This window comes from Grammomys surdaster, unplaced genomic scaffold, assembly GCF_004785775.1.
Source record: "Grammomys surdaster isolate TR1022 unplaced genomic scaffold, NIH_TR_1.0 275, whole genome shotgun sequence".
NCBI lineage: Eukaryota > Metazoa > Chordata > Mammalia > Rodentia > Muridae > Grammomys > Grammomys surdaster.
In genome coordinates this window covers 2,315,635-2,330,564 of record NW_021604716.1, presented here as the reverse complement: position 1 = coordinate 2,330,564, position 14,930 = coordinate 2,315,635, and the positions used below count along the sequence as shown (strand labels likewise).

Sequence of the window (14,930 nt, the reverse complement as noted above, 5' to 3'; positions counted from 1 at the left end):
ACACACACACACACACACACACACACACACACACACACACACACACAAATATTAAAGAAAAAGCATGTCTGCGTCCCCATCTCCATCATCACCTTTACAGCTACAATTGGTTCAAACCTCTCAGCTGCATTAACCAAGCCCACCCTGCCTGTTCCTCCTCAGCAGGGCTGCTCCCGAGGTTCAAGCCTCTTCCAATGCTTATCTGGCCACACTCCTCCTTCTGTCCAAGCACAGAACTCTCAGAAATGTCACTATCTTGACCACCTTCCTTGACTCGTTTTAAATTCATGTGACCTTGCCTTTGTGAATTCAGCAGCGACAACTCATCCAAACTGTAAACACCCCAAACAAGAAGTAAGGCTTGTGCGAGTATTAATCATTTGGCTGCCATTGAAATAAGTCTACACCACTTTGGCTATTGGCACCTGTCATTTAGCCAACAAGAAAAATAGGTTGGCGTTAATCCACGGGGCAGCATTAATTGAACAAGAAAACAATTGCTTACTTATACATTCCAAACATGGGTGACATAACACTGAATACAATGTGTTTCTTTTCCTCGGAGAGTGTATTTGTCTCATCCAGATACTTCTGCATGACTACTTTGAGACAGGCATTGTACTGGACTCTGGAGCTACAGAAATAAAACAGTCCCTTAGTGAAGTAAGGACAGAGAAGAGGAGGCAATCACAATTCAGAGCCTTGAGCACCTCATACTAAGGTCTCAGGACTTCCCTGAGCTAAGTAGAAACCTGTAAGGCACATATGATTCACTCATAGCCTCAAGGAAACAACGATTCATTCATCCAATCCAGCATTCGATGTTTGCCCATTGCCTACTGTGTGCCAGTTGCTGTCCAAAGTTCTAATGCAATGAAGTCATTTCTTGTGGCACCAAAAATGTTCAGAAAAGGAGAAAACCCAATAATCAGTAATTAAATAATGATTAGGTTATAACTTCTTGTTTTGTTTTTTGTTTTTTTGTTTTTTCGAGACAGGGTTTCTCTGTGTAGCCCGGGCTGTCCTGGAACTCACTCTGTAGACCAGGCTGGCCTCGAACTCAGAAATCCGCCTGCCTCTGCCTCCCAAGTGCTGGGATTAAAGGCGTGCGCCACCACCGCCCGGCCAGGTTATAACTTCTTAATCTAAGAATCACAGCTCTACATGAAGTCTCATAACTGATAGAACTGGAGAAAAAAATACAGCAGGAAAAGCTATCTAAACACACAATCACCAAAAATTAATCCAAAAACTCATAATGAACCTAAATGTTTCTGGGAATGTACACCAGTGTTCCACGGTGTGATGTCACTGCAGCCATCGCTCTGAACAGATGTCATGCTCACTGCACAGGCTGTCACACCATACAGCACCAACATCTGCTGCTCCCACTAAAGACTACCATGCAGTATGAACTGCAGTGTTCTTACTGTGCACACAAAGCTTCATCCTCTCACAGAGGTCTTAGTGTCACAGAAAACAAAGACATTTTACTGCATTTGTGTGTGTGTGTGTGTGTGTGTGTGTGTGTGTGTGTGTGTGTGTGTTTTGGAACTGGGGGCACACAAGCAACATCACATGTGTGGAAGACAGAAAACAGCTTGTAGAGGTTAATTTTCTCCTTCTACCATGTGGGTCCCAGAGATCAAACTCAGGCTATCAGACTTGGCAGCAAGCTCCTTTACATGCTAAGCCATCTTGCAGGCCATTAAAAAACAAACTTTTAATACTTTTCAAGAATAATTGCTCAGCATGCAATAAGTATCAAATGAATATATCTCTGGATTTTGTTGCATTAGAATGTTTTATTATCATCATCATCATTTTTTTAGAATGTTTGATTTCTTAAACTGTTGTTTTGTTGCTGATTTGAGTCTCATGAAAAACATTAAATGAATTTTGGATTACAGATATTTCCAACAATTCTGTAATGGCCCTAAATATACTTTTCATACTGTACTTATGCAAAGTAACAGTCTCTCTCATGATGTTTTTTAAATCAAAATACTTATCTACTCTGAAAAAAATTATTGAAGATGTTCTATGTCCAACAGCACCAAATATACAATAATTTAATAAAAATAAACATATCCCTCTCAATGGTATACAAATTTCCTTTTGTCCCTAACAAAGAGTAAAATTACATATATTAAAGGCTGTTTGTGTCCCTAGGGATTGAACCCAAGGCAAAAACTCAACCTTTCACCTCTGACCCCAGCCTCCCTTTGTTATTTTGAAATAAACTTCTTTTTTGATTTATTATCAGTAAATATTGGCTTTGCATAGGTATTTTATAAGCCTATAGAGCCAGAATAGAATAAAAATTTCTTGGGCAAAAGGATTCTAGGTGGAAATTTTTTCAAGAAGCAATGTGGTAGATGATACATGCTTTGAAGAAAAATTAATTCTCAGAAAGAGCATAGGAATTATCAGAGTCGCAGTGGAGGGTCTTGCTTTGCATAGAGTAGACAGGAACGGTTCTCTGAGGTGATGCTAGACATCCTAGAGAAAGTGAAAGCCCTAGACACAAGAAAATCTAGGGAAGACTGTGTGAGGCAGAGGAAACAAGTGTAGAATGGGGACAGGCTGTTCAGGGTATTCTAGAAAGCCCTAGTGATCTCGACTGGCTGGTATTCCCCAGTGTCAGTGAGGGAGCAGAAGCTGAGCAAGCCTTGATTCTAGTGAAATTTACACTGAGATGGGAAAGTGCTAGAAGGCTGTAACCGAGCCAGCCAGAGGGTAAGCCAGCCAGAGGGGCTGATGTGACCCTACCTTCACATCCCCACTGACTACACAGAAAGGGACAAGTACTGAAGCAGGGAGACTAGAATGGAGGTTATCAAAGATTTACACGTGACATGACATTGCCTTGAACCAGAGACTAGCAAGAGGTCTAGCTGCCTTCTAGCAGATGACAGCATATGTCAACTGCCCCAACCTACATAATGCTATGCTGTTTCATTGAAGATTTTTTGTTCTGTTTTGTTGCTGTTGTTTTGTCATCTTGACACAATCTGGAGTCATCTGAAAGGAGAAGAACTCAACTGAGAAAATGTCCCCAACCGATTGGCCTGTAGGCAAACCTGTAAGGCAGTTTCTTGCTTAGTGATTAATATAGAAGAGGCCAGGCCACTGTGAATGGTGCCACTGCTGGACAAGGGGTCCTGGGGTGTATAGGGAAGCAAACTGAGCAAACCAGGAAGATCAAGCCAGTAGTAGCTCTCCTCCATGGTCTCTGGTTCAGCTCCTGCCTCCAGGTTCCTGCCCTGCTTGAGTTCTTGCCCTGACTTCCTTCAATGGTGGGCTGTGCTGTAGAATTGCAGGCTCAAACAAATCCTTTCCTTTCTGACTTGCTTTGGTCATGGCGTTTGTTTATTTGTTTTGTTTGTTTGTATTCTTTCAGGTAGGCAACTGTCCTTTAAAAACAAGGTGAAAGACATTTTTATTTTTTAAATATCAGTTTAAATTTCTAATACAATATGAAAAAGAGGGAGAAAGATGGAGAAACTATAGTGTTCTATTCCCAAATCTTATTTTCATGAGACATCAACATGTATATTTCATTATGCAGATGAAAAATAGTTGAAAAAATGACACTTTACATAGTTCAAAGACTTTCATTATTCCTATGAATTGCGTTATTTTTATGAGAATGTTCCAGTGTATTCGGGGGGTGAGCTGAGGTCCTTTTTGGTGAAATGTGATTTGTTTGTTCATTTTTATGGAAAATAAATTCCTCTCCCGTACACTACCTCCTCACCACAGTTGCCCCTCCCTCCACTCCTGTCAGCTTCCCCTCTCCCAGATCTATTTTACCTCTTTCTTCTTCAGGAAAGAGCAGGCCTCCAAGATACGGCCAAACACAATCAAACAATATACACTAAGACAAGTCAGAAGCCCTCATGTCGAGTCTGGACGAGGCAGCCCAGCTGTAGGAAAAGAGTCCGAAGGGCAGGTAGGAGAGTCGGAGACACACCCACTCCCACAGTTCGGAGTCCCACAAATGTACCCAGCTAACAGCCACAGCATATACACAGAGGACCTGGTGCCGACGCCTGCAGGCCCCGTGCTTGCCACTTCAGTCTCTCTGAGCCATGTGAGCTCTGCTTAGCTGATTCCGTGGGCCATGTTGTCCTGGTGTCCTCCATGCCCTCTGACTCCTACAGTCTTTTCTCTTCCTCTTCCATGGACTTCCCTGAGCTCTGAAAGGAGGGAGCAGATGGAGACCTCCAGTTTAGACTTTCTCTCCACATAAAACCTGCTGTGGGTCTCTGCACCTGCTCCCATCTGCTGCAGGAGGAAGCCTCTCTGATGACGACTGCACAAAGGCACCAATCTGTGAATATAGCAAAATAGCATTAGGAATTATTTCATTGTTCTGGTTTGGTTTTGGTTTTTCCAATTGTGTTTGCTTCTACCCTGTGCTTCTTGGCTATCCAAACTCTGGTTCTTAGTTACCCAAGCTCTGTCAGTCATGGGCTCCCTCTTATGGTGTGGGCCTCAAATTAAATTAGACGTTAGTTGGCCAGTTGTGCAAATTCTGCACCACTATTGCCCCAGCACATCTTGCAGGCAGGACAGGTCGTCCGTTGAAGGTTTTGTGGCTGGGCCGGTGCCTGCAGAGCACTATGTTCAACAAACTATGTGGAGGTTGTCCTCTGCAATGTGACCCTGCTGTCAGTTTTCAGAGAGCAGGAAGCCTTGCCTGACTACAAAAGATGGCCAGTTCAGACCAGGATCCTCCGTTACTAGGAGTTCCCAATAGAATCGCCTTCACAGAGATTCCGGGAAGTTTCCACTGCACTTGATTATCACACCACTCTCCAAATGTCCTCCAATTCTAGCCTTCTCTCCTCATACTCTCTCCCTCCATCCCTTCCCTCGACCGGATCCTTCCTGTTCCCATCCCCACAATCATACATAAAATCTATTCCATTTCCCTTTCCCAGGGATATCCATGCTTCCCCTCGAGAGCCTCGTCTTACCCACCCTCTCTGAGTCTGTGGATTGTAGTTTATCATCTACCTAACAACTAATACCCACCGATAAGTAAATACCTATCATATTTGGCTTTCTGGGTCTGGGTTACTTCACTCAAGAAGTACTGTTTCTAGTTCCTGCATCCCTTTGCCAGCAAACTTCATGCTGTCTTTTTTAACAGCTGAGTAATAAGTGACCCGTTGTGTAAATGTACCAGTAGCTCTTTTAGTAGTTCAGGATTGTTTTCGCTACTCTGGGCTTTTTGTTTTTCCATATGAAGACCTGTAAAGAATTGTGTTGGGCTGGTGAGAAGGCTCAGCTGTTAAAGGCTAGGCTCGTGACCAAAAATACAAGAATTGTGTTGGAATTTTGATGAGAATTGCTTTGAATCTGTAGATTGTTTGTGGTAGAACAGCCATTGTGCTGTTAATCCTACTAATCCATGAGCACGGGGAAGCCTTCCATCTTCTGACACCTTCTTCAGTTTCTTTCTTCAAAGACTTGAGGTTTTTATCATACAAGTCTTTCACTTGCATGGATAGAGTTACCCCAAGATATTTTATATTAGTTGAGGCCATTGTGAAGAGTGTTATTTTTTTTTTCAAGCAAAGTAGCTGGATACTTTCTCAGCTGTAGGAGTTCCCTGGTTGGATTTTTAGGATCATATCATCTGCAAATAATGGAACTTCGACTTCTCCCTTTCCCGTTTGATCCCCTTGATCTCAGGTGTTTGCCTGAGTTAGGATCTGGGAAACAGCCATGAGGAGGAGGAGAAGGGAGGCAAGAGGGGGAGCAGACAACAGTCTGTGGGATGCACAGGAGGTGTGGACAGGGAGAAGGGAAGGCTGCATGTGTTGTTCTGTTGCAGCACTAGGAACTACCCTGTGGATTGGGTCTGGGGTAACAGAGAGCTGATTATGGGGTTTGTATCACAGCAATAAAACCCTGACTAAGACACATTCATTTTGCAAGTGTGAGAGGGGTGTGTAATGAACCATGCATGCATGAAATGCCACAGTAGAGGATATTATCACAGAGGAAATTGAAGCGGACCCAGAAGAATGATTTCACCAGGAGACTATGGATAGGAGAGCACAGTGCAGGACCTGCAATGGAGGATGTGCACACACACGAGTGTGCTCACATCGGGAGAGTTGAACAGTAGGCCACAGGTGCTCAAGGACTGGTAAATCAATGAGCAGCAAGCAGATGATTCTGATAGGCTCATTTGGAATACCACTGCTTAGAAGAGTAGGTACAGCAGCTCAGTCACGCAGAGACAATGAAAGGAAACCTTGGTTTATTTTGTTCTTTGGTTTGTTTTGAGACAGACTCTCAAGAACTTGCTAAAGAGCCAAGACCAGATTCGAACACCTGACCTTCCTGCTTCTGCCTCCTAAAAGCTGAACTTACAGATGTGTACCACCATGCCTGGCCTAAATGAGAGCTTGAGTGCTGTGCTCAGTGCTTACATCAAGTCCTGTAGATAAAGGGGTGATACCAGTGGTCTTTAAGCAGATGAGTTTGCTTTGTGCCATAAGGCTACATGACAGACTTACATGTCTAAAATGTATTTGTTCTGCATATCACCCCAGGGAGCCAGGATTCTTCTCAGGGGAAAGCCCTATTGAAGCTATTTTATTGCATAGTGGTGTGTGTGTGTGTTTGTGTGTGTGTGTGTGTGTGTGTGTGTTCATACACACATCTAACTCACCCCCTAGCCCATGCAAAACAAAGATGAAGGGTCATATGCAGGTCATCTCTACATCTACAAAGTCTTTTGCTACACATGACGCCTGAATGGAAGCATAGGTGGGTCGCAAATGGGAAAAGGCATAGACTGGCTAGGTAAAATTAGAGAAGTTATCAATGAAAATTAAAAAGCCTAAAAACAGTCGGTGGAATTGACAGATGAGGAAGTAAAAATATCTAAAGGAACTCTAAATGTTGATTCACTGCAGATGCGAACAAAGCAGGCCCCAATCCTCTGGGCATGCTTCCTCCTGTGCAGTCTCTACGTCACCTCCTCCCAGACTGTTTACCCTGGAATCAAGGCGAGGATCACCCAGCGTGCACTAGACTATGGTGAGTCAGTTGTCAGAAAGAGGTATCTTATAATAGTCTAAGAGTGGTCTTTTTGCCTTGTAAGTCATAGCATTAAACAGACCTGAGGTCTACCTGCACGGATGTGGGTGTCAGGTCTACCCTTTTCCTCAATGCCCAGCCTTGGGAACGTAGGTTTGCTGATGTGCAAGAGTGGTGACGAGCACTTGGGCCCTAAGTCTTAGGTGGTAAGAGAGGCAAATGAGCTCACCTGTGGAAGTGCAGGACAGAGCCATGGGGATAAGAAAGCCTGTAGTCAGGATGCTCTCAGCATTTACCACGTCAGGCTACGAATATGCTTCATGGGCCTTGAGTAGAAAGTATTCCTATGAGAGTCCTGTGAAGAAGCTGATGTCATGTCACAGAAAGAGACTGATGGCAGGAGTGTCACACCAGCAGAGGGCTAAGGCGCAGTATAAACTCAAGTCTAGCTTTAGTCAACTTTCCATCTCTGTGACAAAATACCTGGATAAAACAGGTTTTAAAAGACAGAAAGAGAGATATGCTTTCTCCCACAATTCCAGGAATTACAGCCCATAGTCATGTTGCTTAATAGGCAAATCTGTTGTTAATTCTAAGCCTGTGATGAGGCACACCGTCCCGGCAGGGATTGTGCAGCTAGAGCAAATGTGGTTATCTCATGACAGTGGAGAAGCAGAAAGAGAGGGCACAGATACAATGTATTTCCTCCAAAGACATTTCCTCACTGACTTCCTTCCTCTGACCTACTTCCTTAAATTCCCACCACTTCCCAATAACCCACTCAGTTCTGAATCCATCAGTGAATGAACCCTCCGATGGAGTAAAAGCCCTCATAATCCAGGGCCACACCTTCACCTCATGAGCGTTGAAGAAATATGTTTCTCTTTTTTCTTTATTGTATAATTTATTTTAGTTTAGTTTTTGAATACTGAGATTGGAGCCTAGGGGCTGATACATGCAAACCAAGTGCTCTACCAACTGGTCTGTAGCTCTAGCCGCTGGATATACCTTTTTTAAAAATGTTTTATTAGCATATGTTAACTATATGTAATTAATATAAAATTGCATGTTTCACTGTGACATTTTCATACATGTATGTAATGCATTTTGATTGTTGTTACACCTTTGTTACCCTCCCTGCCTGCCTGTTCAATTTTAACTAATTCTCTTCCTTTTCCTACCTACACCCCACCCCTGTGTGTGGCGCGCGCGTGCGTGCGTGCATGTGTGCGTGTGTGCGTGCGTGAATGCATGCGTGTGTGCGTTCGTGTGTGCGTGTCCTGATCAGGGTTGGTCGCAGAAGCGTGGGTACATTATCAGTGACAACACCACAGATAAGAATGTGTCTTCCTCCCTCATCAACCATTAACTGTGTATAAATCCTCAGGGAAGGGTGGAGCTCTCTGAGCCCTCCCACTTCCATTACAGTGCGCCAACAGGCCAACTCCGTGCATATCTTGCGTAGTTAATCACAGCTGCTCTGAGTTCAAGAGTGTAAAAGCTACTTCCTGTCCAGAAGTCAGAGCTCCACATCTCTTCCGGGTTCCTCCTCTAGCTCTTGGATTCTTCCCCTTCTTTTGTGATATTCCCTGAGCGTTGGAAGCAGGTGATAGAGACATCCTACTTATGGCTAGGCAGTCAACAGTCTATTATTCTTGGTACTTTAACTAGTTATGAGTCTGAAGCCACTACTTAACCACTTCAGAGAACGATTTTCTGACTAAGGCTGAAAGCAGCACTAATCCATACAAATAAACATAGCTGCTTAGAAGGCCATTTGATAGGCAAGACATGTTCATTTAACAAAAAAAAAAACTTTCCCACTAGGGCCTATGTCCTTCCCAGTCATGGGCTTTTGATCAGGTTTACAGTATGACATCTAAACTACCCCCTGAGGACCAACTAGTAAGTCCAATCAGAAAGTGGTTGGCTACCCCGTAACAGACTTGCCACTAATGCTGCAGTAGGCTCACCCTGCCTGACTGATTGGTATTGTTTTACACAAGGTTCACAGTTGAGTAAAACTGTTGGAAATTCAGCCCAGCAGTCTGTGAGGCACCTTCTGGCACTATGAGACTAGCCAACAGGGAGGAAGCTTCCAGCCAAGTTCTAGTGTGGTTTGCGTATGTCTTGATCAACGTGTTTAGTGTCTTCAACAATAAGTGTTCTGTGAACACTTACAAGCAGTAACAATAGCCAGCATGGTTTTTGGAGAACTTGGTGACCTCCCCAACCAAACACGGGGAAATATTTCCAAACAAGTAGGTCTCACCCTACAACACATGCTTACAGTTCTGTTCCTCATGCCTCACAGCCCTGCCTGATGACATTCACTGGCTATGGGATCAGGGACAAACAGTGACTCGTGCTGAACCTAGGCTGGTTCCCTGTGGAGTTCGGGCAATGCCTATATCACTGAATTGATCTGAGACTTGAAGGAAAGAATTCATATAGAGTATGGACAGTCGTAACACATACAGGCCCTCCTTGCAAATTAACTATTATTATTAACCATAGCAATGGTATGCCTCCATATGTTTACAGAACACAATTTGCTGTGCTCTGCTGGGTGTAATTTTAAAAGCCACACTTGCTTTTTTGCCTGGGCCGTGCTCTCAGCCTAGCGTGCTCTCAGCCTAGCTCCAAGATCACGCTCCCCCAGCCTGCGATACCTCCTTCCCTGGGCTGGCCTTACTTCCAATTTGCTTCCTTCCGGCTAGCTTGGCCAAGCCGCCAAAAACCGCCCCGGCTGCCCTTGTTCTCCTCCTGCCCACCTTAGCTCTGATAGAAAACACTAGACAGTTTTATTATTTTAAAACTAGCCAGGTAATTCAATGGCTGGGCAAAGAATTTCCTGTCCTAATTCTACCAGCAAGCTCCCTCCGAGCTCCTCGACCCCTTCTCATGGTGGAGGCCACAAACTAGGTGCCCCAAGACCTACATGACTGCAGCTTCCTCCTAGTTCCAAAGCTTGGTCCGAATTCTCTTCCTTCCCTGCGTCCCTTCTCTTCCTCTTGGGACCCGGAAGTCACACATTTTTCCTTTCTCCCAGCAATTGCCTTCCACCTTTTATATTGACACAATCAAGAACCAATTAGGGAAATAACACCTCCCTCTACATCTCACCTTTCTGTCCAATAAAAAAATATAAGTAAATAAAAATAAAAACAAAACAAAACAAAAAAAACAAAAAACAAACCCTCTTTTCCCATCTATAAGTTGAACTGTTAGTAGTATTTCCAGGCTGCTTATCAAAGTGGATATAGCAACATCGATGCCCACCTCTCCGCTGTGTTAGGAGTGAGATCACATGTACAGAGCACAGAGACAAGATGCCTAGTAAATATTCGTGTGTGAATAGATGCTTTCCATGTCACACATGAGAAAAATGAGTGACACAGAGGCCAAGTCACACAAGCTTAGTGTGTGCTACAAGTGAGTGACAGTGCTGGGTTCAGACTGAAGCTTGTCAATACTGTCTTCACCGTCTCTGTCTTGTGTCTTTACGTCCCCATATCACAACAGTATCCACAGTGTTTTATAGGATACTATTTCTTCCTTCTCTCCAGGGAGGCTAGATCAACTGGGATGAACTTAAAGGGAGAAAGGCAAGGCTAACGAATATTAAGTTTTAAAATAACATCTATAATTTATTGTGTGTGTGTGAACAAGCACACACACATGCATGCAGGTACATGTGCCATGATGCACATGAGGAGCTCAGAGGACGACTTGTAGTAGTGTGTTCTACTGTGTGGATTCCAGGGTCAAACTCAGCTCAACAGGTTTGGCAGTAAGCCTCTTCACCTGCTGAGTCATTTAACCAACCGGGAAATTACTTTTATCAGCCTCTTTTCACCCCACAGGCTCAGAGCAAGGAGTTCTGTGATGCTTCCGTTCAAAAAAGTTAGTAAACAAAACAGAAGCAGTGATTAGTCACCTCTTCCAAGTCAGGGAGTCCTTTGGAGAATCTGTACTTCCTTTCCAATGAAAATTAAAACTCTGTAAGCATGCAACCTACTCACTGTCTTTTACTGGAACTTCAGTGGTTCCCTAAGCCTCCTGAGCCTTTTGCCAAAAACATCTGAGTTCAAAGAATCTGAAAAGAAAGAAGAAAAATAACTATGAGGTTGAAATTGGCCACAACCCAGATTCTGGGCCAGATTGCTCAGAATTGGCTCCCAAATCCCCAGAACTCATACTTTCTTAGGCAAAACTTAACAGTGTCGATACCTACAAGATGTGCCTGACTATAACTCTAGCATCCTTTGAAGACCATCTTTCGTTGTTTCCATCACAACCTTGGCCATGTAACGAAAACTTCTCATGGTAGCCCTGTGGTCTCAGGCAAGCTCGCCTACCTCTCTTAAGACTGGAGCTTCCATGTGTGAAGCCAAGAATACAACACCTCTTTTGGAGGGGTTTCTTCTCCAGCATCAGGTCTCTCTCAATGCTGCATCTGTAGGGTTAAAGATGTTGAGTCACTGCCATCTTCCTTATGATCAACAAACACTTCCTGCATCCCTCACAGGTCTTCAAGTTGGGATGAAGATAATGGAGCAACTGGCAAAGGAAATCATCATCCCAGATTTGAACGGTTCTGAGTCTCTTAAATTTCTGAAGATTGACTATGTAAAGTACAACTTCTCAAAGTAAGAGCATGGAGCATGTTGACGTGTATCGCAAAGGGCTCAAAGCCAGTGGAGAAACCTATGGCCGATCTAACTTATTTATATTTTTTATTTCTGTTTCATCTAAGTTATGACTTCTATTCCCAAGTTTGCCTCATAACTCAATATAGCTAATACCATTCCAACCATCTGATGTATATTTCATGTAGCTAAAAGGGGAAAAGTCTCTTAAAAGCTCAGTTAATTTAAGTTAACCTCAGCCATGTTAATTTTCTCATTTTTGAGGTTTTGTCTGAGGCTCTAAGCTAAGCACATTCCATGTATACAACTAAGTCACATGTCCAGGGATGTTTGGGGAAGGGGAAACGGATATTCCAATGGCAACAGGGATCCAATAAGATTACAGAAGGAGGGGGAGGATATGTTTGCAAACTTGAAATCAATCTTAAACGGGAGAAGAGAGCAGCTTTCCTATGTAGTTATCTATCATTGTAATTTACCATTTGTCACAATGCTTTTTCAGTTGTCTTTTGCTCTAACACTTTCAGTAATAATCTCTCTGATGTCAACAACAACCTTTTATAAATTCACAAGGAATCCTTGTTGCAAAAGAGATGGTACAAGGAAATTTCCTTGCAAAGTCCCTCACCTGCAGTAAACTAGCTGTTCAACCTGTGTTTATTGAGCAGCGACCTCACAAAGAGCTTTGTTCTAGACACAAGGAATGTCATAGTGAATGCAGGTGTAAGCCCTTGCCCATGGCATTCTGTGGAAGAGATAGGCATTACATATATATCTGTAAGGATAATTATTTCATTACAATGATAATGACACAGCAGAAAAGTGCAGGGAGCTATATAATAAGTACTGAGAGAGATGAGGAGAAATTGGTTGTTGTCATGTGTAGATACATCAATATAATTTTAAACCTGTGCTGTCCAAACAATAGACAGTGATCATTCACAATTACTGTGTGTTTCAAAGGTGACTTGTGTAACAGAGAAACTATATTTTTTTATTTAGTTAGTTTTTCTTAATTTTAACTCAAAAAGCTGATTCTTACTCAACCAAAATGGCATATGCTTATAATTCCAGTACTATGAAAACCGGGTGTGGTGGCACACACCTGTTCTTGAGAGTTGGAGGCAGGAAGATCAGGAGTTCAAGATTATCCTTACCTGTCAAATTCAAGGGCCAAAAGGGGATACACATGAGACCAACAAATAAATGTATAGACAAGTTTAGCATTGCTGGTTGTCTGGAGAACACATATCAATACACACTGAGGGTGGCTCTTCCCACCTCAGATAACCTACTCTAGAAACTTTCTAAGAAACATACCCAGAGGTTTGCCTCCCGGGTGATTCTAGATCATATCAAATTGAAAGTCAACATTAACCATCACAGTATATATGGTCTTTTAACCCAGTAAATCCACTTCTCAGCATCCTTTCAGAGAAAGTATAGTCCACAAGTAATACATATCTTCCCTGTGGCATTGTTTATATGATGGAAACAGCCTAGAGAAGGATTCTGGAGTATTCTGTAGCAGTTATAAAGAATGGATTAGCTAGGTGTAATGGCTTACATCTTTAATCTCAGCACTCAGGAGGCAGAGGCAGGTTGATCTCTGTAAGTTCAAGGCCAGCCTGGTCTACATAGTGAGTTCCAGGACAAAGTAGGCTACATAGAATCTGTCTGAGAGACAGAGAGACAGAGACAGAGACACAGAGAGATAGAGACAGAGGCACAGAGACACAAAGACAAAGAGAGGCAGAGACAGAGAAAGACAAAGAGAAAGGGGGAGAGAGAATGAGAAAGACATTATGTGTCAGCTGAGCATATTTCTAAAGCACACAAAATGAATCTCTGCCGTTCTCTTCTCACAGTGGGACTGGAGTGTATGGTAGAGGACAGGTAGGAGTCCATGAATAGGAAAGGAAACGGCAGCCTCATTTATCAGCTAGCAAATATATGTTTAGACTTTTCTCAGTCTCAGGCCAGAGCAGCATTTCTCCTGTGCAGAACCTAGGCATGGGTGAACTCTTTTCAATGTCATCTTTTCATCCTCCCTGTGAGGGGCACTTCCTTTTGATCCATTGACTGAAAGAAGGTAAGCACCTTGCTTGTGGTTGTACAACTAGTACAAACCTTGACTCCAGGCCAAGTGCTCACCGTATAACATGTAGGGGCATGACCCAGCAATCAGGAGGAGTCTGAAATCAGATTGCAGAGGGCTCCAGATCTGGTTCTACCACTTACAAGTCACTTTATAGGCTTTTCTTATCTTCTTGTATCTGGAGTTTGCACGTGCACCAGAATCCTACAGGGATACTGTGAGGGCCAAACTGAGCTACAATGTAAAGTGGTTACCAAGAGGCCGAACAGTAGGGGATCACCCAAATCGTAATAATTTGTCATTGTGCACGTAGTTTCTATCTTCATGAATTACAGGCAAACCCACTGCCTTACAGGTTCTTGGGACAACTTGTTTGACAACTCAGGGAATCTTGCAAGAAACTAGCTCTACTCAGCTCCTGAGCTAGGGAACACACATATAGGGGCACCTGGAAACAGAAGGAGAAAGGCATGTTTTGTTGTTCCAATGAGTGGAAGTCAGGGCTACAGCTGACATGTGTCAAACGTCTGTGTGTATATGACAGTCCCCTGAAAAAAACAGCTGCTTCATCAAAATAACAGATGTCATCCCCTTTAAGAAGTGGTGAAACTGGTATTTAAAAAAATAACACAATGGCAATGTTGTACCTGTTTTTGATTTTAAGGAAATGCAAAGGGTTAGAGAGACCCCTCGGTGGGCAGGTTGCTACAAAAGCCTGATTCAAATGTCAATCACCCATATAAAAAGCAGTATCCCAAGCACTGCAGACACCCGATTACTGGCCATCGCTGGCCACCAGGCTACCTTCAAGTCTCTCATCTTCTATATCCCCCACTTCCACTCATTGGAACAACAAAACATATAGGTGTGCCTGCAATCCATGAAGATAGAAACTACATGCTCAATGACAAATTATTACGATTGTGGTGATCCCCAACTGCCCGGCCTCTTGGTAACCACTTTACATTGTAGCTCAGTTTGGCCCTCACAGTATCCCTGTAGGACTCTGGTGCAAGTGCAAGCTCCAGCTCAGATGCCAGAAGATGGCAATCAGATGGAGCGCGATAGAACAGGACACCTGATCCTCCTCTGGCCTCGGCATGCACACATTCGTG

General features: G+C 43.3%; 1 protein-coding gene across 1 annotated transcript in view; it reads left to right on the top strand.

Annotated features, from left to right (window-relative positions):
- The first annotated feature begins 6,941 nt into the window (after nucleotides 1–6,941).
- Nucleotides 6,942–14,930, top strand: part of Bpifc (BPI fold containing family C) — a 49,382-nt gene continuing 41,393 nt past the window's right edge. The window contains exons 1-2 of the mRNA XM_028776984.1: nucleotides 6,942–7,065; nucleotides 11,597–11,717. Coding sequence (XP_028632817.1) covers nucleotides 6,942–7,065; nucleotides 11,597–11,717 — 245 coding nt within the window. The remainder of the gene's footprint in view (nucleotides 7,066–11,596; nucleotides 11,718–14,930) is intronic.